The sequence below is a fragment of the Procambarus clarkii genome, chromosome 69, assembly GCF_040958095.1.
Source record: "Procambarus clarkii isolate CNS0578487 chromosome 69, FALCON_Pclarkii_2.0, whole genome shotgun sequence".
NCBI classification, from domain to species: domain Eukaryota; kingdom Metazoa; phylum Arthropoda; class Malacostraca; order Decapoda; family Cambaridae; genus Procambarus; species Procambarus clarkii.
In genome coordinates this window covers 21440358-21466163 of record NC_091218.1, presented here as the reverse complement: position 1 = coordinate 21466163, position 25806 = coordinate 21440358, and the positions used below count along the sequence as shown (strand labels likewise).

The 25806-nt window shown below is 48.4% G+C and overlaps 1 protein-coding gene across 3 annotated transcripts in view; it reads right to left on the bottom strand.

The window, feature by feature from the left end:
• Window positions 1-25806, bottom strand: part of LOC123772073 (synaptotagmin-10) — a 99095-nt gene that overhangs the window by 12665 nt on the left and 60624 nt on the right. For all 3 annotated transcript variants that reach the window (XM_069311200.1, XM_069311198.1, XM_069311199.1), the window contains exons 3-8: window positions 24803-24915; window positions 17929-18066; window positions 17670-17810; window positions 16997-17131; window positions 14625-14779; window positions 13444-13612 (exon numbers count right to left, since the gene is read on the bottom strand). In XM_069311200.1, coding sequence (XP_069167301.1) covers window positions 13444-13612; window positions 14625-14779; window positions 16997-17131; window positions 17670-17810; window positions 17929-18066; window positions 24803-24915 — 851 coding nt within the window. The remainder of the gene's footprint in view (window positions 1-13443; window positions 13613-14624; window positions 14780-16996; window positions 17132-17669; window positions 17811-17928; window positions 18067-24802; window positions 24916-25806) is intronic.

Below are 25806 nucleotides of genomic sequence, written 5' to 3'. Positions count from 1 at the left end.
TTATTAATAAAGTTAGGTAGACTCGCAGTGAGCTACTGCCGTATGCAGTATGAGGGATTACAGATTATAGATCAAGAGCCAGTTATATTTAAGTTCGCCTAATATTTCCATCTCCCAGGAAGGTCAGTTATACATGGAATCAGAAAACACTTTAGTCTGCTAGCCTGCACCAGCAGGGTAGAGTATGAGGATATCTTCCAGTGTATATATACTAATAAATATTTAATTAAAATTGTGAATATTTGTTTATTTCCCTACAGACTAGAGATAGGCTAGAAGAGTCACACAAGATAAGATCTCACAGCTGCACACACTAGTACCTCAAACATAACCACAATGCTTGGTACATTACAAAGCTTCATACACACATACATTTATATACCAGAACTAACAAAATAAAAATGAATTCAGGCAAACCATTCAAACTTGTGTTATCCAACTTATTTATTCTAACTGAGGATTTGCTGATGACATGAGCCATACCGCCCAGGGCATGGCAACACCCCACTCTGGGCATGGCAACACCCCACTCTGGGCATGGCAACACCCCACTCTGGGCATGGCCACACACCACCCTGGGCATGGCCACACACCACCCTGGGCATGGCCACACACCACCCTGGGCATGGCCACACACCACCCTGGGCATGGCCACACACCACCCTGGGCATGGCCACACACCACCCTGGCCATGGCAACACACCACCCTGGCCATGGCAACACACCACCCTGGCCATGGCAACACACCACCCTGGCCATGACCACACACCACCCTGGGCATGGCCACACACCACCCTGGCCATGGCCACACACTAGGTATAACACCTGGCCCTCCACATCCCCCGCAAGTCAGGTTAAGAGTCTCATTAACTTGGGTCATCAGAGATTCGAATCTGCGATAATCCCAGGGAACTGTGTGTTATTACCCACGCTATTGTGGACTTAATCTCACGAAGTAAGTGTATATTAACTGTTGGAGCGACCAGAACACTGAGCCAGTACTTTGTGCTCCCACGTGACACACTCTCCTCTCCCTCACTAGAGGGCAACACATGTGGTGGGAAAGTTACCGAGGCGATGAGTATAGCCACAAGGTCGTCCTAGCTGGCCTTGCCAGCCAGGGCTTCCAGTCGTAATTACCCGTCATTACCGGTAATTAACCCTGAACTACTGCCATCCAGCTCATAGCTCCAGCCGTTGCTAACACACGCTGGGGGAACAGCCTGAGGCAAAGCAGGTGAGCTTAGTGAGGTAATTTACCTCAGTCATTAACAAGGCCAATGTTTACCATCCCAACTATCAGCTAAAACTTTAAAATATTTGTTTTAATTCCCGTTCTCGAGAACAGGAAGCCTGTATTACTTTACATATTTCTGCCCGAAACGCTGCGCGTACTAGTGGCTTTACAAGAGTGCCATTACTGTACTATGCTATGTATTCTCACAAACCCAATGTACCTTCTTGTATATAAATAAATAAAAAAAATATATTTTAGCAGCATATATCCATGTTCCCCCCAAAGGTGGAACTGCCGACCCTTCCCAGGATGCCACCCACAACAGTTGTCCAACTCCCGGGTACCTATTTATTGCTAAGTGAACAGCAGCATTAGGTGAAAGGAAACGTACCCAACTCTCTCTATCCCAGCCGGGGATCGAACCCGGGGATCCCCCGCCATAGGGAAAAAGGGGGGTGAGGGTGGGGAGAGGGTTGTCAAGTTACATGACACCTTTGTGGTAAACATTTGCAATACGATAACTCTCCCAGACCCATCTATCTGCCTCTGGGAAGTGCATCACATGGTCACCATGGCAACACTCTCTTTCTACCCGACCTCGTGGTGCCTCTAGTGCGTAAATGGTCTCACACACACACACACACACACACACACACACACACACACACACACACACACACACACACACACACACACGGTTCAAAGGTTTGCCACCAGACTAGTACCCGAGCTGAGAGGTATGAGCTACGAGGAGAGACTACGGGAATTAAACCTCACTTCGCTGGAAGACAGAAGAGTTATGGGGGACATGATCACCACATTCAAGATTCTCAAGGGAATTGATAGGGTAGATAAAAATCTATTTAACACAAGGGGCACACGCACTAGGGGACACAGGTGGAAACTGAGTGCCCAAATGAGCCACAGAGATATTAGAAAGAACTTTTTTAGTGTCAGAGTGGTTGACAAATGGAATGCACTAGGAAGTGATGTGGTGGAGGCTGACTCCATACAAGTGTAGATATGATAGAGCCCAGTAGGCTCAGGAACCTGTACACCTGTTGATTGACGGTTGAGAAGCGGAACCAAAGAGCCAGAGCTTAACCCCCGCAAGCACAAGTAGGTGAGTACACACACACACGGGCAGAGTTTCTTTCACCTGATAAGCCAGGTCATCTAACAGTAAATAGGTACCCTGGACTTGGACAGCGGCTACGGGCTGCATCTTAGGCATGTGTGTCTTAGATATATGACATGATGGATATGATACGATGCAGGAAAAATAATTTGAGTCAATACATTAGACCGACGGTTAGAAAGACGGGGTCCAAGAGCTGACACCTCGATTCGGAGGTCGTAAATTGTAATGACAGCTGAATCAGCCAATAAAGTTATGGATCACCGTGACATATATTCCTGGTTAAGAAAATATTCATATCACAGTGAATAGGAAGAAAATGGGTGGCAGGCTAGGCACACCGGGATTACAAGGGACGGTCGAGAGATGGTCGAGGGACGGTCGAGAGACGGTCGCTGCAGAGTACAAACAGGCCCTCGACAGTAAGCACCATCAACTCGTGTCCAGGGGGCCAGATTCACGAAGCAGTTACGCAAACACTTGCAAACCTGTACATCTTTTCTCAATATTTGGCGGCTTTGTTTACAATTATTAAACCGTTAATGAGAACCGAAGCACCAGGAGGCTGTTTATAACACTAACAACAGTTGATTGGCAAGTTTTCATGCTTGTAAACTGTTAAATAAATGTAACCAAAGCCGTCAAAGATCAGGAAAGATGTATACCTTCTTAAATACTTGAGTAACTGCTTCGTGAATCTGGCCCCAGCACCACACCACTCACCCCGACTGTGTGTAGCACCACTTCCAGGAACACCACTCGCCGCTTGCATACAAACCCAATATCCTGACCACATAACCAACCCCAAAGACAATGTACAGGAATGACAAGAAGGCATATTTCTCCTGCCTGTCAAATCCAGGCCATGATGAGCCCCCCCGCCCCAACCCTCCTCCCATACTAATGACACAAACACAGAAGGAATTGCAAATAAATCAAGGGAACTCCAGCAGAGGGTAAAGAAGTTACACTTGCACATTAATGAAATAATTGAAACAAAACTTACAGATATGATAGAGGCAGTGTTTCCAAGCAACTATTATGTGAATATGAGGAAATAGTAAAGGTAAAGTTTCAGTGGCTTTGATGATGCAGATGCAAGTAAATTTTGAGGAAGAGAGAGAGAGAGAGAGAGAGAGAGAGAGAGAGAGAGAGAGAGACAGAGAGAGAGAGAGAGAGAGAGAGAGAGAGAGAGAGAGAGAGAGAGAGAGAGAGAGAGAGAGAGACAGAGAGAGAGAGAGAGAGACAGAGAGAGAGAGAGAGAGAGAGAGAGAGAGACAGAGAGAGAGAGAGAGAGAGAGAGAGAGAGAGAGAGAGAGAGAGAGAGAGAGAGAGAGAGAGAGAGAGAGAGACAGAGAGAGAGAGAGAGAGACAGAGAGAGAGAGAGAGAGAGAGAGAGAGAGACAGACAGAGAGAGAGAGGGGAAAGGTGGAGAGGGGGAGAAGAGATGACGAGAGGAGGAGATATGGGAAGAGATGATAGAGGGAGAGAAACCCGGGCACCCAATCTAGTATTCATTTGTTTGTGTATACACATACACGCACACTTGGTGATATGATAGAACCCGGTAAGATCAGAAATCTGTACACCAGTTGAGTGACAATTGAGAGGCGAGACCAAAGAGCCAAAGCTCAACCCCTGTCAGCACACCTAGGTGAGTACATCCGAGTAAAGGTGAGGCAGATGCAGCTGCGACCCCCAAGGGATATTGCCAAGTCAAATACAGATCTGGACCACAAATACAATTGTGATCCTGAAGGTTCCGAGTCTTTGGATCCCTAGAGTAAAAATGCCCAGATCTTCCTCCAAGATTTGGCTTCCAGTACATGCAGCATAACAATGAATACTGCAGGAATCGCAGAATGCTGCCTCTACAGATGTTAAGGCCAGGTTATCTTGAGGTTATCTTGAGATGATTTCGGGGCTTTAGTGTCCCCGCGGCCCGCTCCTCGACCAGGCCTCCACCCCCAGGAAGCAGCCCATGACAGCTGACTAACACCCAGGTACCTATTTTACTGCTAGGTAACAGGGGCATAGGCCATACAAAAGACGTTAGATATCTGTTGCCTGGCCTACAACAGATGTTTAACACAAGCTGATTTTTAATTCCCACAGCAAATTGCACCAGTTTCCGAGCTTTTAATATTTCAAGTCAGGCGCTGAGATCTATGACTTATTCTGCGCAGCTTGCGAGCGTCCGATGGTGTTCAGCTCTCCAGTGGTGGTTACTGTCAGGTTATCTTTAAAGTACCGGCTCGCTCCTGCTCCCTCAGCTTTATCTGTCCTAAGATGAGGCTAGTACCCCGGGAGGTGGGCCCAGGAGGCGGGCCCAGGAGGCGGGCCCAGGAGGCGGACCCGGGAGGCGGACCCGGGAGGTGGACCCGGGAGGCGGACCCGGGAGGTGGACCCGGGAGGTGGACCCGGGAGGTGGACCCGGGAGGCAAACCCAGGAGGTGGACCCGGGAGGCAAACCCAGGAGGTGGACCCGGGAGGCGGACCCGGGAGGTGGACCCGGGAGGTGGACCCGGGAGGCGGACCCGGGAGGTGGACCCGGGAGGTGGGCCCAGGAGGCGGACCCGGGAGGTGTACACAAGAGATGGACCCGGGAGGCGGACCCGGGAGGTGGACCCGGGAGGCGGACCCGGGAGGTGGACCCGGGAGGCGGACCCGGGAGGCAAACCCAGGAGGTGGACCCGGGAGGCGGACCCGGGAGGTGGACCCGGGAGGTGGACCCGGGAGGCGGACCCGGGAGGCGGACCCGGGAGGTGGACCCGGGAGGCGGACCCGGGAGGCAAACCCAGGAGGTGGACCCGGGAGGCGGACCCGGGAGGTGGACCCGGGAGGTGGACCCGGGAGGTGGACCCGGAAGGTGGACCCGGGAGGTGGACCCGGAAGGCAAACCCGGGAGGTGGACCCGGGAGGTGGACCCGGAAGGTGGACCCGGAAGGTGGACCCGGAAGGCAAACCCGGGAGGTGGACCCGGGAGGTGGACCCGGAAGGTGGACCCGGGAGGCAAACCCAGGAGGTGGACCCGGGAGGTGGACCCGGGAGGTGGACCCGGGAGGTGGACCCGGGAGGCGGACCCGGAAGGTGGACCCGGGAGGTGGACCCGGGAGGTGGACCCGGGAGGTGGACCCGGGAGGCAAACCCGGGAGGTGGACCCAGGAGGTGGACCCGGAAGGTGGAAACGGGTGAAGAGAACCAGAGAACATTGGCCTATCGGAGGTAACATTGACTTGAGGTCTGGGCATTTGTAATATGCCAATATCCACTTGATTTAAAGACCTCTTATATAGCATTCCGCCGTTCGGAGACCGGTAACCGAAGCCTCGTATACCTATCTGGCGGTCGATAACACCTGGTGGTCGTAGACTTAACAGGATTAACCCTACGGTGGGGTTTATTGAGGCATGGGCGCGCCCCCACGTGGACACCGACCTCCATCAATGAGTCTTAAATTAAATCTTAAATATTCTTAAAATTATACAATTGAACCAAATGACAAATTATTAGTTAGAAAAATATTACGAAACAGTTGAAATTAAGAACGATTCTCCATTTGTATCTTGAAATACCATTTTTTAGCATATGGTACTAGGTATTTTTTTTCCAAGTGGAGGTGACGACGCGGGCCCGCGAGGCCTTGTTTACATAGGAGCCGCGCCGCCGGCGTCAGTGCTGGACGACTTATTTTAATTGTGATTCTCAATGGAATTCGGAACAAGATGCCTATACTTACCAGCACAGACTACAGCAAGCACCCAAAGGAAGCGCCTGACGGTTGCACAAAAGTTGAAGTATCAACACAATACTCCAAAAGTATTTTGATATATCAAAAGCTCATAGTCAACAGCTCATAATCCAACTTTTGTATTTATTCAAGTACAGTGCATTACTCGTACGTAAATTGGCAGTAAGCCCGCTGTAATGTGAGGTGAAGGCCTGAAGATAAGTGTACAGTTATTTATAGTGAATGACAGAATCCTGGTGCAGTATACAATGTACATTATTGTACTACAATGATCAATACAAAATAAGCGCCACAGAGGATGACGTAATCTTCACAGCTTCATAACAAAGTAAGTCAATTTGTTAATTTTATTATTATAACATGTTAATTATGCTCAACAACAAGAGCAGCAATATATTAGTCTCTGTAACTGTTCTGAATGATGTATTCAAAAATTGAACTGAAATGATTTCGTCTTAGCTTAGTGACGAGGCTCTCCATTGTATGTGTATTTATTTTATTTATTTATTTATTTATTTATTTATTTATTTATTTACTTATTTATTTATATACAAGAAGGTACATTGGGTTTGTGAGAATACATAGCATAGTATTTACAATCTTGTAAAGCCACTAGTACGCGCAGCGTTTCGGGCAGGTCCTTAATCTGCAAAATCTGCATGTATCTCTTCACTATAGCCTGTGTCGTAACATGGGAGGGTAGAAATAGCCTAAGCTACTCTATCTTTTTTAGATGTATTTCTTTCTTATCTCAATAAACATACTTGAACTTATGTCGTAACATTGAATATAACAAAAATATATTACCTATGCAGGTTAAAACGAAACACAATTCTAATTTTTATTAAGAAAACATTAACACTTATTTATGGTTACAATTTAAATATTTCGCTAGCACTACAAAGGAATTAGCGGATTTTTTCCACCCATCTGGACTGGATCAGACCGTGTTCAAGCATCAGCCGTGAACATAGTTGATTGAAATTGAAATAAGTTTATTGAGGTATAAATACACCAACCCACACACGGTTATGAGGTTGCTCAAGCTACTCTCACCCCGATAGTTGATGATTGATTGGTGAAGATTAAGCCACCCAAGAGGTGGTACGGGCATGAATAACCCGTAAGTGGTAGATGTTTGGAGTGAATGGGATTTTTGGTCGTGAAATGTGAATACGGTAGCAGACTGCTGGTTTAATCGTCGCTAACTTGGAACGCTAATACATGTTAGAATTATACACTACTTTGTACACTGCATAACACATTTAGGTATGTTGCGGGTAAGAAGGCTACGCAGCTTCTGGTTACCTTGAGGTGATTGTTATCATTTTATTAATTCTGCAAGAATTTACCTACTTAAAATTATCTGTTAGATTAAGGACCTGCCCGAAACGCTGCGCGTATTAGTGGCTTTACAAGATTGTAAATCCTATGCTATGTATTCTCTCTAACCCAATGTACCGTCTTGTATATAAATAAATAAATAGATTATGAGTATGAACGTCCCCGCGGCCCGGTATGCTGTATGAATTTTAAATCATTTTCGTAAAGAAAAATACATTTTAGGGGCATGAACATTACTAGAAAGCATTAAGCCATTACGACTATATAGCACTTGGGAAGGATATGAGGACAAGGATTTGGGATAGGTCGTTAAATTGAGTGGATACTTAGCTGGTGAGTGTCGGGGTGTTTTATTGACGCAGAAATCACGAGAAATGTCAGTTCTTCACATGCTTCTAATTAGTGTTTTCCAAAGGACTGTCATTTTGATTCGAGTTGAGGCTATTCATGCAAAGAACGTTTGACACTGACTTCGTTCATGACTTCATTAAATATCTGTTTAATCAGTATTTTTTCCTGCGATTTTAGGTTCCCGGATATATTTTGCTGCGTGTATTATATTAAAGACAAAATTAAATATAGAATCGTATTCAAATTACGAAAACGAGTAAAATATAGTAATTAGGACTCACCCCATCCCCCTATACCGACTGTTTACGGAAAGTGAGCATCACAAGGCGTGTCGGCCATATCTTGAGATGATTTCAGGGCTTTTAGTGTCCCCGCGGCCCGGTCCTCGACCAGGCCTCCACCCCCAGGAAGCAGCCGGTGACAGCTGACTAACACCCAGGTACCTATTTTACTGCTAGGTAACAGGGACATAGGGTGAAAGAAACTCTGCCCATTGTTTCTCGCCGACGCCTGGGATCGAACCCAGGACCACAGGATCACAAGTCCCGCGTGCTGTCCGCTCAGCCGACCGGCTCCCATACTGTAACATGGCCGGGCTTCCAACCAGTATTTCCTCCCTCCACCGAATTCCTCGCCCAGCAAACTGAACGAGCCGCCCGTTTCCAAAATGGGATCGCAACTTTCAAACACATTTCCAGAGGCATACGAATCTTTCACAAGATTTTTATATATGCTTTTTTTCAGGCATTCATATGCGTGTGATATGACATTCCTGTATATTTAGACATTTGCCCACAGCCTCGTAAATGAAAATATTTGTAGGGAATACTGTACAGTATATGAGATTTTTCATGAAAGACTGGTGGATGTACATGTAAATTGAATTTGAGTTTTACTTGCGCCGAACGTGAAGTTGGTGTCAAAAGTAAATAAAGATTAAATTCTTTGTTCTGATTGTATTTTCTAACATATAGGTTACAAACTTGGAAAGATCAACTTTAATTAATAGACTTGAATGTTTGTGACAGATCTAAGTTGTAGCTCTGAGCTGGCTGATAAAAGTCTTTGGCTTTGACAGTTACAAAATTTTAATTTCTCTCGAATGGCGAGTTTGTTGGGCAGCGTCACTCGTCCTGTGAGTGAACACACCGCCATAGCAGCATGTGCATCACCCTCAACAGGAAGACAACCCGCTGGGTTGTTCATCCTGGGACTTGTACCCGGACGCAGCTGGGACTTGCATAACTGTCTCAAGTGAACAGCTTATCAAACGAGAAGGTTAACACTTTACATTATCTTGCGGGTGTGAAGTTGGGGAATCTTCTAAGAACAATATCTATATATGACAGTGTTTTCCTAGTTCAAGTAATGTGGGGCCTGTTATTCTGCACACATTTCTAATGCATCTTAGAAATGTCCATCACTCGTCACAGATTCTTCACTTCCACTGCTCAGTTCTTGTTTCTATCCTGAACCTCCATGGGTATTTGTATCCAAGTCGAATTCTCGCTTTTCCAGTCTCTCTCCCTCGAGAAAAAAAAAGATTTAAGACGAGCGACGTCAGATTCATTAAGGATTCTAGCGAGGGACACGTGTCCGAGAGGGACATTGGAAAAGCAAATCATCCTGAAAATCAGGACATACCATGAGGAAATGCAAGACTAAGTCGAATTCTGATTGGATTAACGCCCCCGAACCTTACAATAAGGATCGGGCGTTGTTTCAGTAAGTGTCCATGACTTCAGCGCGCGAGGCAGACACACACACACACATAGCCTAGTCAGGTGTTTTCCAGCATATGTTGGTGTGTGTGAGAGCTGTGTTACACCAGCAGTCTTGCTGGTATTCTGTCCATTAGCAAGGAATGAGACCAATGACGTCACTGCGAGTTTTTGTTTTATTTTATTATTAGGAAATTTTATTCCATGGGCACTGCCATGTGTACTTAATATATTCATTCATGTTTGTAAATGCCAGTGAGAGGAATAATATATTATACAATGCTTGTTGGACTTCCATGTTTGGACTGTCCTCAGAATTGAGTCTGGTCTAGCTAGCAAGGAATCCGCTGGCCATCCGCTGGCCTCAGAGCTGAGGCCAGCGGTGGCCAGAGAATGGAAGAGTGTTGTGTTGGGAGGCAATGGGGGTCGAACCACTCCTGGGGTTTGTGTGAGAATATTATTATGGGCGTCGTAGATGATCTTCCAAGCTTTTATAACTGCTGCAATTTCCACCGTCAAAATGATTTACTTCCCCACGTCTTGTATATCACATCACTGAATGCTACCCCCAACTTCCTGTACATCACGGGTTGTAAAGGTTACTGTTTTGTATTCTATAACTGTTCACTGTTATTTTGTATTCTACAGCAGTTGGTGACAGGTGCTCTCCAGGGGGGGGGGGAAGGTTGTCAGGACCTGACTCTCACCGGCTGGTGTTTGTCCTCACCTAGGTGTACTTGCTGGGGGGTTGAGCGTCGGCTCTCTGGCCCCGCCTCTCAACCACATAGACGGATAAGGAAGGTCTTGCAGCGTGCTTGCCACTTTGAGGCACCGATTGTTTCATCGTTTACTTCTGTTGTCGGTGCTTTCATCTGGAGCAGTAACTCGATTCTCATTGTTTTTGTCATTGAAAACAGCGTCCCTGAGTGAGCATGGGAGCTGTGGGCTGGGGAAGGCTTTGGGCTTGGGAGGAGGCTCTGGGCTGGAGGAGGCTGTGGGGAAGGCTGTGGGCTGGGGGGGAAGGCTGTGGGCTGTGGGGAAGGCTGTGGGCTGGGGTGAGGGTGCAGACCGTCCATGTGCAGATGTTCAGGGCAACTCAACAAGGACACACACATGAATAAGTTGTACGACTTGTTGTGATGTGTGGCTGGTGATAGAGCGAATACGGTCACCGTAACACCATATACATCTGCACATATTGGACTAAGTGTTTATATGGGCTCTGTCTGCTCGTCCGGCGGGGTTGGTGAGGACATGAGAGATTTGCTGACTCCTGACTTGTGTGTGTGTGTGTGTGTGTGTGTGTGTGTGTGTGTGTGTGTGTGTGTGTGTGTGTGTGTGTGTGTGTGTGTGTGTGTGTGTTATTACCACCCCAGAGCACCAACGCCATCCACTAACTGGCAGCAAACTTCAGTAATGTCAGTCATCTAACATATTTGATGAATTGAATTCCAGTCTGCATAGATAGTAGTGTGGGGACTCTTATTCCACCAACGTGTAGTGGACTAGGTATCAAAACAGGAGAGGGGGGGTGATGGGGAGGGGGTTGGGGTGATTGGGAGGGGGGTTGGGGGTGATGGGGAGGGGGGTTGGGGTGATGGGGAGGGGGTTGGGGTGATTGGGAGGGGGTTGGGGTGATGGGGAGGGGAGGAAAAGGTGATGGGGATGAGGTGGGAAGACCAGCAAACTAAGTCATACTAGGGGAACAGATCACTATACACTATAAGAATCATCTATCTTGACGGATCCACCTCTTACGGGCTCACCATAGCCCGTGCTACATGGACATTTCCTTCTGAGTAGCTAAATCTAAAACGGATTATCATTAAATTATTAACGGATCCCTACCTCTATATTAATCAAATGTGCACAAATATATATACAATATAAGCACAATAAAGTCATTAATTTTGTGGTATAAGCGGCGTAATCCCGCGCGTCGGGGGTCTCGCTGTTGGGATAGAGAGAGAGTGTGGCCATCAGTCACCTGAAGGTCAGGTTAGGTCGCGCCATGTAAACATTGACATGAAACTTATACTTGGCTTGCCACAGCCTTCAAACCTCTAGCACATTGGTCTACGTCCTCGGCTCACAACCGAGGGGGACCCGGGTTCAATTCCTGGGCAAGGCAGAGACGTTTGTGTAACTGTTTCCTTTCACCTGATGCGTCTGTTCGCCTAGCAGTGTGTAAAAATATGTATAAATATAGTGAGCAGGGCTTGGCAGCCCAGTACACAGGTGGTGGCTCTAGTGCCATACACAGTACACAGGTGGCGTTACCGGCTGTGTCACGAAGTGACACAGCCGGTAACGCGCTGGTCACTTGGTTAAATACCGTTGGGTCTCCCCAGTGAATGGTTTGGTGACCACGCCGGCAGTATAATCTTTGGCAGGGACTACCAATGTGTTGTTTGTTTGAAGGAGACCTTGAAATATTTCGTAGTCGGGAAGTCACTGTATAAGGGGGCCTTCCCCCCCTCCCCCTCCCCCTCCCCCTCCCCTCCCCTCCCCCTCCTCCCCAATAAGCCTAACAGGCTTCCTGACCGCGACAGAGACTAACCACCATTACCAGGCTTCCGAGGCTGTCTGGCCATAAGCCCGTTCAGCCTGACGCGCCACAACGTACAAAACACGACGTGCTAACCTACCCAGAGACACACGCACCCAAGCCACCCCCCTAACCTAACCAACCGATGTATAGAAAACGTGGATATTGGTGAGCCGCTACTTGTTATAGTACGTTGGGGGACTATATATAGCGTATAAAATAAGATGATTGGGAGGACGGATTGGCTACACAGTAGTCGAGGGTTGAGGAGCGGCTTCAGGCCAGCCATGGAGGGGGGGGGGGGGGGTGAAGGGCAGGCTAGAGGGCCCTCAATACTACATGATGGACACTCCTCTCCCAGGGCCTGGCCCCTAGGGGCGGCCCCTCCCGCTCTCCGTCAGGCACGTCATCCCCAGCCAATGGGTAGTCTTATATTGTCTTCACCGTCATCTGTGGACGAAGGTGCAGTAAGCTATATGCCAGTCAGGAGAGGTCGAGTGCCCCTGGCGTGGGGTTGAGTGCCCCTGGCGTGGGGTTGAGTGCCCCTGGCGTGGGGTTGAGTGCCCCTGGCGTGGGGTTGAGTGCCCCTGGCGTGGGGTTGAGTGCCCCTGGCGTGGGGTTGAGTGCCCCTGGCGTGGGGTTGAGTGCCCCTGGCGTGGGGTTGAGTGCCCCTGGCGTGGGGTTGAGTGCCCCTGGCGTGGGGTTGAGTGCCCCTGGCGTGGGGTTGAGTGCCCCTGGCGTGGGGTTGAGTGCCCCTGGCGTGGGTCGAGTGCCCCCTGCCCTGGCACCAGGGATAGGCTGCACATCTAGTAGCTCCTTCACCAGGTGAGGAAAATCAACCCATCGTCCTGGCAGGATAGTACTTGTAGCTACTGTAGAGTATTTTACGGGCTCGCCATAGTCCGTGCTGCATGGACACTTCGTCCTGAGTGGCTAAATCTTTAACAACAACAACAACAGCCACTGCAGGAGGTGTGAGTTCTCACTGTCAACTGGTAGAGTGGTTCACGCCGCCACCAGACACTGTTATACTGTTAGAATGTCTATGGTTCTCTTGTTACAAGGCGAAATCCAGGTTTTGTACACTAAAGGGAGTAACGGAAATAACAGGATTGTGATGCGGGGGGGGGGGGGGGGGGGGCGTTTGTCACGTGCTAGGCTGGTGACGGGCGGGCATGAGTATACCTTGAGGTTACCTTGAGGTGCTTCCGGGGGCTTAGCGTCCCCGCGGCCCGGTCGTCGACCAGGCCTCCTGGTTGCTGGACTGATCAACCAGGGTGTTAGACGCGGCTGCTCGCAGCCTGACGTATGAGTCACAGCCTGGTTGATCAGGTATAGAGTGCAAGTACTCACGTGTTTGGTGTTGAGGATATCCATGAGGTAGTGGACCTCCTCGTCCAGCTGGCAGTGGTCGGCCACGCCCCGCACAACAACCTGGCCGATCAGGTCGTTACGAGAGAAGCGGTCGAAGTCGTACACACTGAACTGCAGCGTCCTCTCCCGGAGCTCTGCCATCTGAGCGCTGCGGGGTACAGGCACAACATAGGTTTACACCAGGTCATGGACAAGGCTCTGTGACAGAGTGGAATAGAAATATCAGGGGAAAGCGCCCAGCCATTACGACTATATAGTACTTGGAAGGGGTCAGGATAAGGATTTGGGATGGGACGGGGAGAAGGAATGGTGCTCAACCACTTGGACGGTCGGGGATTGAACCCCGACCTGCATGAAGCGAGACCGTCGCTCTACCGTCCACCCCAAGAAGTTGGGCTAGACAGGGAAAGGAAACGTTTTGGGCCACAACAAATGTTGCTGTGATTACTTATGAGTTAATATAGGAGATATGCCCAACACCCCAAACAGAAGTGTCGACACACTAAATAGAAGATACAAATAAGAAGCGAGAGTTTAACTTATTCAAACAACTCAGAAAAAAATATGTTGACTAAGAACATTAACGGTGAAAAGCTCTCGGTATTTCCTATGGCATACTACAGCATATATAAGAATTATATACAACGACACATGCCTATGCATTACTTAATAAAAGACGCTTATAGGCCAAGAGGTTTGAGTGTCGTGTGTTAAGCCGTGAAGACGTCAACCCGTTCTCGCACTTTCTTTATGTCAATATCGACTTATTAAATAAGTGCATATGTGACATACTAATTTATTGTGAATATTTTAGTTTACCTTGAAAAGCTTCATAGAAAACACCGACCTTACCTAACCTTCTTAGTATGTTAAGATAAGCATCTTATTGCTTCGTAATTACAATTATTACTTAACCTGTTATAGATATAGGTTAAGTAATAATTGAAATTACGAAGCAATAAGATGCTTATCTTAACATACTAAGAAGGTTAGGTAAGGTCAGTGTTTTCTATGAAGCTTTTCAAGGTAAACTAAAATATTCACAATAAATTAGTATGTCACATATGCACTTATTTTATAAGTCAATATTGACTTAAAGAAAGTGCGAGAACGGGTTGCAAGACGTTCATCCTCCCTCCCTCTCTCCCTGCGCCTCCTACCTGAAGACAAAGGTCTCGTTGAACTCTGGGTTGAGGTTGCGACGGTGGACCTTAGTGCAGAACTTCTTCTTGCGGTCGGGCAGGAGGTACACCTTGACGTAAGGGTCAGAGGAGCCGCTCACGTCCTTAACTGGGAGATCGTGGGCCTGCACCACCTGGTGGAGACACACACGTTAGGCACTGGACACCTCAGATGGGACACCGAGGCTGGCTAGACCGGCCACCTGGGGGCAGGGGACCTACACCGACCTCTCGCCCAAATGGTCAAGGTTGGCGGGGTCATTAAGTGGAGTGGTGAGGCTCACCTTGGCCAGCGGGACGACCAGGGTGAGCGGCCAGGGAGGGACAAGTCACTCGGCCAAATGAGTAATACAGGTCGTCTTCCACCAATGAATAATTTGTTTATTTGTTTAAGAGCTCTCATGGAAGGCCATGGGTGAGTGGGTGATCCATCAGGTCACCCGTCACCCAGCCTACCCGGTGGGCGCACATGAGAACATTCCCGCCAATATTCATGAGGACGTTCGGGAATATTGGCGGGAGTGAATTGGCGCGCTGGTGTCCCCCTGGGGCATTGTGGGTAGAGGACTGTTCGTCCACCCACTCTCCACAGTCATACCCAAATTATAAGTATATTTACAAGTATAGTCATATATAACACCCCCCCCCCCTAACCTACCAGCAGCTTCAGGAACTAACATAGTTTATTAGTTATATGTCAGCACCGTGGCTAGGTTAGTTTTCGTGGATAGGTATCGTATAATCGTATCGGATAGGATACGATAGAGTACGATAGGTTAGGATAGAATTGGTGGTACAAATTTGCTTAAGTGGTTTGACACATCTACCTCATTGGTTGGTAGGTGGTTGGTCAGGGGAATACTCTGTTGTTAATTAATTAATTCATGTTGCACAATAACCAGTTATAGCACCGCTCCTGTGCCAGGTAAGTCCACTCCGGGCTCGCCATAGTCCGTGCTACTTGCCCCGTTCCTGTGCCAGGTAAGTTACGGGCTCACCATAGCCCGTGCTACTTGGAACTTTTTTGTTCCCAGTAGCTGAATCTATAACAACAACAACATGCACAATAATCAGCGCAGTCAGATCACAGCTGGCAAGTCCATTAGCAGGACAGAAGCGTTTGGGCAACATTTCCTTGTGCCTGAAGTCTCTGTTCACCTAGCAGTAAATAGGTATTCCGGACTTATTGTGGATATTCTTTGTTTTGTATCTTTGGGAAGATCAGTAGTTGGCAGTAGGAAACCATATTTTACGCACGCACGCACGCACGCACGCACGCACACACACACACACACACACACACACACACACACACACACACACACACACACACACACACACACACACACACACACGCACACACACACACGCACACACACACACACACACACACGCACGCACGCACGCACACACACACACACACACACACACACACGCACGCACGCACGCACGCACACACACACACACACACACACACACACACACACACCTCTTACATACAACCAATTGCCGGTACCAAATGGTTGTTTTTAAACTACTTTCACCAAGCGCATTGGTCCAAATAATTGACCTCTAGTTAGGCATTTTTGTGCTTGTTTATATCGACTACAAATTTCATATGGAAACATTCTCATATTTGAAGGTAAAGCAATCAGTGTTTGTTGGTACTTGGGAAGTGTGTCGGTTAGTCAATATATTGAGTGCGTGTGACACAGTGATTGATGGTGATGTGGTCACTACCAGTGTACTCTGTTATCCTGTGATGTGGTCACTACCAGTGTACTCTGTTATCCTGTGATGTGGTCACTATCAGTGTATTCTGTTATCCTGTGATGTGGTCACTATCAGTGTATTCTGTTATCCTGTGTTGTGGTCACTACCAGTGTATTCTGTTATCCTGTGATGTGGTCACTATATATCAGTGTATTCTGTTATCCTGTGATGTGGTCACTATCAGTGCCCTCTGTTATCCTGTGATGTGGTCACTACCAGTGTATTCTGTTATCCTGTGATGTGGTCACTACCAGTGCCCTCTGTTATCCTGTGATGTGGTCACTACCAGTGCACTCTGTTATCCTGTGATGTGGTCACTATCAGTGCCCTCTGTTATCCTGTGATGTGGTCACTATCAGTGCCCTCTGTTATCCTGTGATGTGGTCACTACCAGTGTATTCTGTTATCCTGTGATGTGGTCACTACCAGTGTATTCTGTTATCCTGTGATGTGGTCACTATCAGTGCACTCTGTTATCCAGTGTGGCCAGATTCACGAAGCAGTTACGCAAGCACCTACGGACGTAAGTGCAATTTCTACCTCTAAGATAGGTGGGAGAGTAGAGTCGTGTCACCCACCTTCACCAGGAGGCCCTCGATGGAGGAGTCGTACTTGAGGCTGAAGGAGAGACGCCCCACAGCCTCCGTGTCAGACCCGGCCCCGCTGCTCTCAACTGACGACTGACGCACCAGCTCATTCCGGTACAACTCCGGCTGGGGGAGAGACAGAGAAGCGGGACGGTAAGGTGGTGGTGGTAGACGGAAGTGACGGGGAGAATGAGAGACAGATATGGAAGAGGGGGGGGGGAGGGGCTTGTGAGGCTCCTCTGTAGGTGGTGTGAGGTGAGGTACAACTGGTTTTCAGGTGAGGGAAGAACGTTTTAGAAGAGTAACATGAGGTTCGTAAGATGTGAGTTGATTTTCAGGTTTGCCACGGTGTGGGCAACGGGAATACCAGCCAGGTGTGTTGGGGTAGCAGGTGTGTGGTGTGTTGGGGTAGCAGGTGTGTGGTGTGTTCGGGTAGCAGGTGTGTGGTGTGTTGGGGTAGCAGGTGTGTGGTGTGTTGGGGTAGCAGGTGTGTGGTGTGTTGGGGTAGCAGGTGTGTGGTGTGTTGGGGTAGCAGGTGTGTGGTGGGGTCGCCATGTGTAGTCAGGTGTGGTAGGGGTAACAAGCTGTGGTGTAGAGGAAGGGTGAGAGAGAGAGATACACAACACAGCCCCACATCAAGACAGTAGCGGACCAAAGCACCGACCTTAAGGAGCCCGAGGTCATCCTTCTTCTCCAAGTTGAGCACCGCGAACTGGATGCTGTCCACGTCGAGGCGCTGGGACAGCTGTCTCCTGAAGGAGGCGTGGCGCTGAGGTACCGTAGGCAGGGTCGTCTGACGCGGCACCTATCAACACCAAGAGGTCAAGCCGAGGTCACCAAGACATTCACCAACACAGCTATACGAGAACAAATTTACTATATCACATACATAGATGACCTTCTTGGAGTCATCTTAAACTGACCTTCTTGGAGTCCTGTGGAAGAAGTTGCTCCTGTGAGACCGACCTTGAGAGGTCAGGTAGGGAGGTGGAGATCATGACCGCGGCCTGACCTTGGAGACCTTTGCTCCGACCCCAAGACACCAGACCTGACTCGATGTCCTGAAACATACAAGGTTACACACTCCTCAGTAACGGCTCACCATACAGTTTGTTACAGGTCAAAGGTCAGTACTGAGGACCGGTCAGAGGTCAGTACTGGGAGAGAAGGTGTTATCTTCAGTGTGAGAGTGAGGACGTAAAGGTCACTATCGTCGTGAAGATGCGCTACACGTTATCCATGTGTAGCACAAGTGAGAAGGTGTGCACCACACACATGACCCTACACACACACACACACACACACACACACACACACACACACACACACACACACACACACACACACACACACACACACCCCTGCCACTCCCCGTCATTTACTGATAAAGAAACACGAAGATGCCCGAAACGCTTTGCGTAATAGTGGCTTTAGGCATTGTATGTACTAGCTCTACCTATAAGTCAACCAATCTTTGTAAAAATTTCTTGTATGTATGTACCTTACCTAAATAAACATTTATTTATTTATAAGATAACAGAAGCTAGACAAGATGATACCAGCTACAAATTTGCAGGAAGTAAGTGTTGATTATTTACGTCCCCAGCGGGCGGTGATACACATGTTACCAAGATCATCATCACTAGTTTACCCCGTGAGTGGCACATGGTTATTATGACAGCCCTCAGAGAGACAATAGGATTACCGTTGTCAATAATGACCTCTGAGACACGAGCGCCACGACTGGTGCTGGCGGCCGTCCCGCAAAGCTCATCTGTGGGGAAAATGTTGTCAATAATTATTGGATATTTCAAGGTGATGAAGCGCAGGCCTCGGCCGCCCTCTATTAATCTCTGGCCCCAGGCACCAGGAAGAACATGGTCTCCTTAATTATCCAGCCGGGGCGTCGATACCCTGCAGGAGGAGGGAGAGGGATGACACGTCGGGTTCTGGCCAGGCGCACAGTACCTGTAGTAGATGCTGGGTCAACCAATACCTATCACTTACCTATCACTCACTACGAGGTATTGATCTTTATCCCCCCCTTCTGCATAGTATATGTTGTTATTAAGGCCTGCGGCCGTCTATCACTCCATCATAGGAGGACGTAATGTATGGGGGGTTTGATAGGGCTGGTAAGATAGGGCTGATAGGGCCGTCCCATCCCAAATCCTTATCCTGACCCCTTCCCAGTGCTATATAGTCGTAATGACTTGGCACTTTCCCCTGCATTCATTCTCATTCTCTCTTATTTCTCTCTCTTGGTACCTCTTACGTTATTTCTCTCTCTTGGTACCTCTTACGTTATTTCTCTCTCTTGGTACCTCTTACGTTATTTCTCTCTCTTGGTACCTCTTACGTTATTTCTCTCTCTTGGTACCTCTTACGTTATTTCTCTCTCTTGGTACCTCTTACGTTATTTCTCTCTCTTGGTACCTCTTACGTTATTTCTCTCTCTTGGTACCTCTTACGTTATTTCTCTCTCTTGGTACCTCTTACGTTATTTCTCTCTCTTGGTACCTCTTACGTTATTTCTCTCTCTTGGTACCTCTTACGTTATTTCTCTCTCTTGGTACCTCTTACGTTATTTCTCTCTCTTGGTACCTCTTACGTTATTTCTCTCTCTTGGTACCTCTTACGTTATTTCTCTCTCTTGGTACCTCTTACGTTATTTCTCTCTCTTGGTACCTCTTACGTTATTTCTCTCTCTTGGTACCTCTTACGTTATTTCTCTCTCTTGGTACCTCTTACGTTATTTCTCTCTCTTGGTACCTCTTACGTTATTTCTCTCTCTTGGTACCTCTTACGTTATTTCTCTCTCTTGGTACCTCTTACGTTATTTCTCTCTCTTGGTACCTCTTACGTTATTTCTCTCTCTTGGTACCTCTTACGTTATTTCTCTCTCTTGGTACCTCTTACGTTATTTCTCTCTCTTGGTACCTCTTACGTTATTTCTCTCTCTTGGTACCTCTTACGTTATTTCTCTCTCTTGGTACCTCTTACGTTATTTCTCTCTCTTGGTACCTCTTACGTTATTTCTCTCTCTTGGTACCTCTTACGTTATTTCTCTCTCTTGGTACCTCTTACGTTATTTCTCTCTCTTGGTACCTCTTACGTTATTTCTCTCTCTTGGTACCTCTTACGTTATTTCTCTCTCTTGGTACCTCTTACGTTATTTCTCTCTCTTGGTACCTCTTACGTTATTTCTCTCTCTTGGTACCTCTTACGTTATTTCTCTCTCTTGGTACCTCTTACGTTATTTCTCTCTCTTGGTACCTCTTACGTTATTTCTCTCTCTTGGTACCTCTTACGTTATTTCTCTCTCTTGGTACCTCTTACGTTATTTCTCTCTCTTGGTACCTCTTACGTTATTTCTCTCTCTTGGTACCTCTTACGTTATTTCTCTCTCTCTTGGTACCTCTTACGTCATTTCTCTCTCTTGGTACCTCTTACGTTATTTCTCTCTCTTGGTACCTCTTACGTCATTTCTCTCTCTTGGTACCTCTTACGTTATTTCTCTCTTGGTACCTCTTACGTTATTTCTCTCTCTTGGTACCTCTTACGTTATTTCTCTCTCTTGGTACCTCTTACGTTATTTCTCTCTCTTGGTACCTCTTACGTTATTTCTCTCTCTTGGTACCTCTTACGTTATTTCTCTCTCTTGGTACCTCTTACGTTATTTCTCTCTCTTGGTACCTCTTACGTTATAATTGAACTAATGTGACGTTTGAATTTTTGGTCAGATTTGGTCTTAGAGTTGTGGCTGGAGGTGGCTTCTATAGCTTCTTCTTTCAGTATATTGCACTCATATAATGCTCGAGTATTTCCTAACATTTCTTTGACTCGTTTATGTCTCCAGCTTCCAATTATGTCCTCTCGTCCTACTTTCTCTGGATTTAAAGAGGTTGTCCTTGTCCACATCGTCTGTTCCTCTCAGTATCTCGTATGATGTGATCATATCTCCTCTTTCTTCTGTTCTCTAGGGTGGTCTAATCTGGCCTCAGGCCGGGCTTGGGGAGTAGAAGAACTCCCAGAACCCCATCAACCAGGTGTCAACCAGGTAATCTAGTTCTCCTACCTACCTTGAGGCTATCTTGAGGTGCTTCCGGGGCTTAGTGTCCCCGCGGCCCGGTCGTCGACCAGGCCTCCTGGTTGCTGGACTGATCAACCAGGCTGTTAGACGCGGCTGCTCGCAGCCTGACGTATGAGTCACAGCCTGGTTGATCAGGTATCCTTTGGAGGTGCTTATCCAGTTCTCTCTTGAACACTGTGAGGGGTTTGCCAGTTATGCCCCTTATGTGTAGTGGAAGCGTGTTGAACAGTCTCGGGCCTCTGATGTTGATAGAGTTCTCTCTCAGAGTACCTGTTGCACCTCTGCTTTTCAACGGGGGTATTCTGCACATCCTGCCATGTCTTCTGGTCTCATGTGGTGTTATTTCTGTGTGCAGGTTTGGGACCAGCCCCTCAATTATTTTCCACGTGTAAATTATTATGTATCTCTCCCGCCTGCGCTCAAGGGAGTACAGATTTAGGCTCTTTAGTCGGTCCCAGTAATTTAGATGTTTTACTGAGTGGATTCTAGCAGTAAAGGATCTCTGCACGCTCTCTAGGTCAGCAATTTCTCCAGCTTTGAAAGGGGCTGTCATTGTGCAGCAGTACTCCACTCTAGAGAGCACAAGCGTTTTGAAAAGTATCATCATCGGTATAGCATCTCTAGTGTGAAAAGTTCTTGTTATCCAACCTGTCATTTTTCTTGCAGTTGTGACGGCTACTCTATTGTGTTCTTTAAAGGTAAGGTCTTCCGACATGAGTACACCCAGGTCCTTTACATTGCCTTTTCGTTCTATGTTATGATTTGCCTGCGTTTTGTACGTGGTTTCTGTTTTTATATTTTCAATTCTTCCGTAGCGCATGAGCTGAAACTTATCCTCGTTGAATACCATATTATTTTCTGTAGCCCATAGAAAGACCTGATCTACATCTGATTGGAGGTTTGCCGTGTCCTCTATGTTGCCAACTCTCATGAAAATCCTAGTGTCATCTGCAAAGGATGATACAGTGCTATAGGTTGTGTTCTGGTCTATGTCCGATATGAGGATGAGAAGCTCCTAAGGATGAGAAGGATGAGAAGATCCTAAGCTATACTCAACGCTTAATCCTCCTTGCTCTGTCACTAATCTTGTTGGAAGCCTTTGTACCTTTTAAATTTTGATTTCATGCTTGACAAGGTGATATGATAGTGCTAATGCTTGCCAGCGGCTCATATGCTGCTGATGTTACCCTGTTTATGTGTGCCTCTGGTGTTAATATTGGAATTATATCCACTCCTTAACCTTCTTCTCTCGCCAATTCCTGTAGCTGTCTTCCCCTCGTGGTGTAGATACCTCTTGCTCTCCTTCCTACCCTTCCCAGCTTCTTTACCTTACTCCTGTTACAACTTAATTCCAGTAAGTATTTGTTTGACCATTCCTGACTTGGTCAAGGACGTCCTGTGACGTTCTGCAGTGTTCTTCGGTTTTTACTTTTCCTCATCAGCTTTGTGCCGTCTGTCAAGATTGGTGGTCTCCTACCAGCCTCCCTCCCTGTCTCCCTGGCTCCCTGTCTACCTGTCTCCTTCCCTGCCTCCCTGACTGTCTCCCAGCCTCCCTCCCTGTCTCCCTCTCTCTCAGACACCCTGCCTGTCTCCTTGTCTTCCTGCCTCCCTCCCTGCCTCCATCTCTCTCTTACACCCTCCCTGCCTCCCTCTCTCTCTTACACCCTCCCTGTCTCCTTCCCTGCCTCCCTGTCTCCCTGCCTCCGTCTCTCTCAGACACCCTGCCTGTCTCCCTCCCAGGAGACACATAAACAGATAACGAGGCTCGTGTCTCCTACAGTGGTGTGTGGTGACGGGGGAGACGTAGTGGGGTGAGGCTGGGGATAAAGAGTGGGAGGAAGACGTCACCAAGAGAGGACCGGAGGACCCAGGCCGTCCACTCCGTTACCTTTCTGACCCTTGACATCAGTACTGACCTCTCAGGCGCTCCTGGAGGGAGGGAATTGTCAGCGGCAAGCGCCAAGCCATTACCACTATATGGCACTGGGAAGGGGTCAGGCTAAGGATGTGGGATGGGACGGGAGGGGAGGATGGGATGGTGTCTAACCACTTTGTGGACGGTCGGGGATTGAACGCCGACCCGCATGATCCCTCGTGGCTGAGTAGGGGCCCTAACCCCCTCCCCCCTTGCAAACTTCTTGCACCTTTTCCAGTTTCCTTATATGTTTCTTTAGGTGGGGACGCTATGGTGGGGTTCTTGAGGTTATCTTGAGATGATTTCGGGGCTTTAGTGTCCCCGCGGCCCGGTCCTCGACCAGGCCTCCACCCCCAGGAAGCAGCCCGTGACAGCTGACTAACACCAAGGTACCTATTTTACTGCTAGGTAACAGGGGCATAGGGTGAAAGAAACTCTGCCCATTGTTTCTCGCCGGCGCCTGGGATCGAACCCAGGATCACAAGTCCAGCGTGCTGTCCGCTCGGCCGACCGGGGCGGCATACTGGCCTCACGTAGGCAGTGTAAAGCGCCCTAAATGCCTCCTTACTTAGGTTTCTGAATGATGTTCTAACTTTTGCCAGTGTAGAGTACACTGCTGTCGTTATCCTATTTATATGTGCCTCAGGAGATAGATTAGGTGTTACATCCACTCCCAGGTCTCTTTCACGCGTCGTCACAGATAGGCAGTTCCCCTTCATTGTGTACTGTCCCTTTGGTCTCCTATCACCTGATCCCATTTCCATAACTTTACATTTACTCGTGATGAACTCCAGTAGCCATTTCTCTGACCATCTCTGCAACCTGTCCACGTCCTCTTGGAGGATCCTGCAATCCTCATCTGTCACAACTCTTCTCATTAATTTTGCGTCATCCGCGAACATCGACATGTAGGATTCTACTCCTGTAAACATGTCGTTAACATATACTAGAAATAGAATTAGTCCCAGCACCGATCCTTGAGGTACTCCACTCGTTACTGTGTGTGTGTGTGTGTGTGTGTGTGTGTGTGTGTGTGTGTGTGTGTGTGTGTGTGTGTGTGTGTACTCACCTATTTGTACTCACCTATTTGTGCTTGCGGGGGTTGAGCTTTGGCTCTTTGGTCCCGCCTCTCAACTGTCAATCAACTGTGTGTGTGTGTGTGTGTGTGTGTGTGTGTGTGTGTGTGTGTGTGTGTGTGCGTGCGTGCGTGCGTGCGTGCGTGCCCGCGCCTTTAAACCAGCCAGCCCCTTGAATTCTGGTGTCGACAAAGAGTCACTTACGTGTTACACGTCCGCCAAGAACATGCTAGGAGGCGAGCTAGGATAACACCATTTACCTCCTGGGTGATCGCCGCTAGGACCGTCCCAGCTCCCAGGGAACACAAGCTGGAGAATGCTGAGCCCAGCATCATCCCAACTTTTCAAAGAGACACGGGCAAGGAAACGCAGCTAGGAGGCAAGTGCGTATCCTAGTTGGTTTAGCGGCTCCTAGTTGCTAGGAGACTCGCCCCCTGACCTCCCAGCTGCTAGGAGACTCGCACCCCCTGACCTCCCAGCTGCTAGGAGACTCGCCCCCTGACCCCCCAGCTGCTAGGAGACTCGCCCCTGACCACCCAGCTGCTAGGAGACTCGCCCCCTGACCTCCTAGATGCTAGGAGACTCGCCCCTGACCCCCCAGCTGCTAGGAGACTGACCCCCCTGACCTCCTAGGTGCTAGGAGACTCGCCCCTCTGACCCCCCAGCTGCTAGGAGACTCACCCCCCTTACCCCCCAGCTGCTAGGAGACTCACCCTGGAGAAGATGGTGCCAGGAGAGGACTTGGCCAGGACGAGGACGACGAGGACGAGGACAGCGACAGCCACGAGGCCCAGCACGGCGTATCCTGCCACCATGCTCGACGACTCTGTCCGGGGGAGAGGGGATAGGAGGAGGGAGTGTTAGGCTGTGTGTCTCACATGAGGTAAGGGACACACACACACACACACACACACACACACACACACACACACACACACACACACACACGTTACGGTTGAGAGGCGGGACCAAAGAGCCGAAGCTCAACCCCCCGCCAACCCCCCACCTAGTCAAGTTGTACTCAACTAGGTGAGTACAAACACACACACATACACACACATACACACACACACACACACACACACACACACACACACACACACACACACACACACACACACACACACACACACACACACCCACACACACACACACAGGAGTGAGAGAGAGAGAGAGAGAGAGAGAGAGAGAGAGAGAGAGAGAGAGAGAGAGAGAGAGAGAGAGACAGAGAGAGAGAGAGAGAGAGAGAGAGAGAGAGAGACAGAGAGAGAGAGAGAGAGAGAGAGAGGGAGAGAGAGACAGAGAGAGAGAGAGAGAGAGAGAGAGAGAGAGAGAGAGAGAGAGAGAGAGAGAGAGAGAGAGAGAGAGGGAGAGAGAGAGAGACAGAGAGAGAGAGAGAGAGAGATCACTTACAATTATCAATGTACACTTTATCTTCAAATTCAATGGAAATATACTAACGATGGATTAAACGTTCATGCTTCACTTACCTTCTGAGCCTGACAACACAATACACACCTCACCTAGCTCAAAATACACCCTCACACCGCTCAAAACACACCCGTCACACCGCTCAAAACACACCCGTCACACCGCTCAAAATACACCTTCACACCGCTCAAAATACACCCTCACACCGCTCAAAATACACCCTCACACCGCTCAAAATACACCCTCACACCGCTCAAAATACACCCTCACACCGCTCAAAATACAC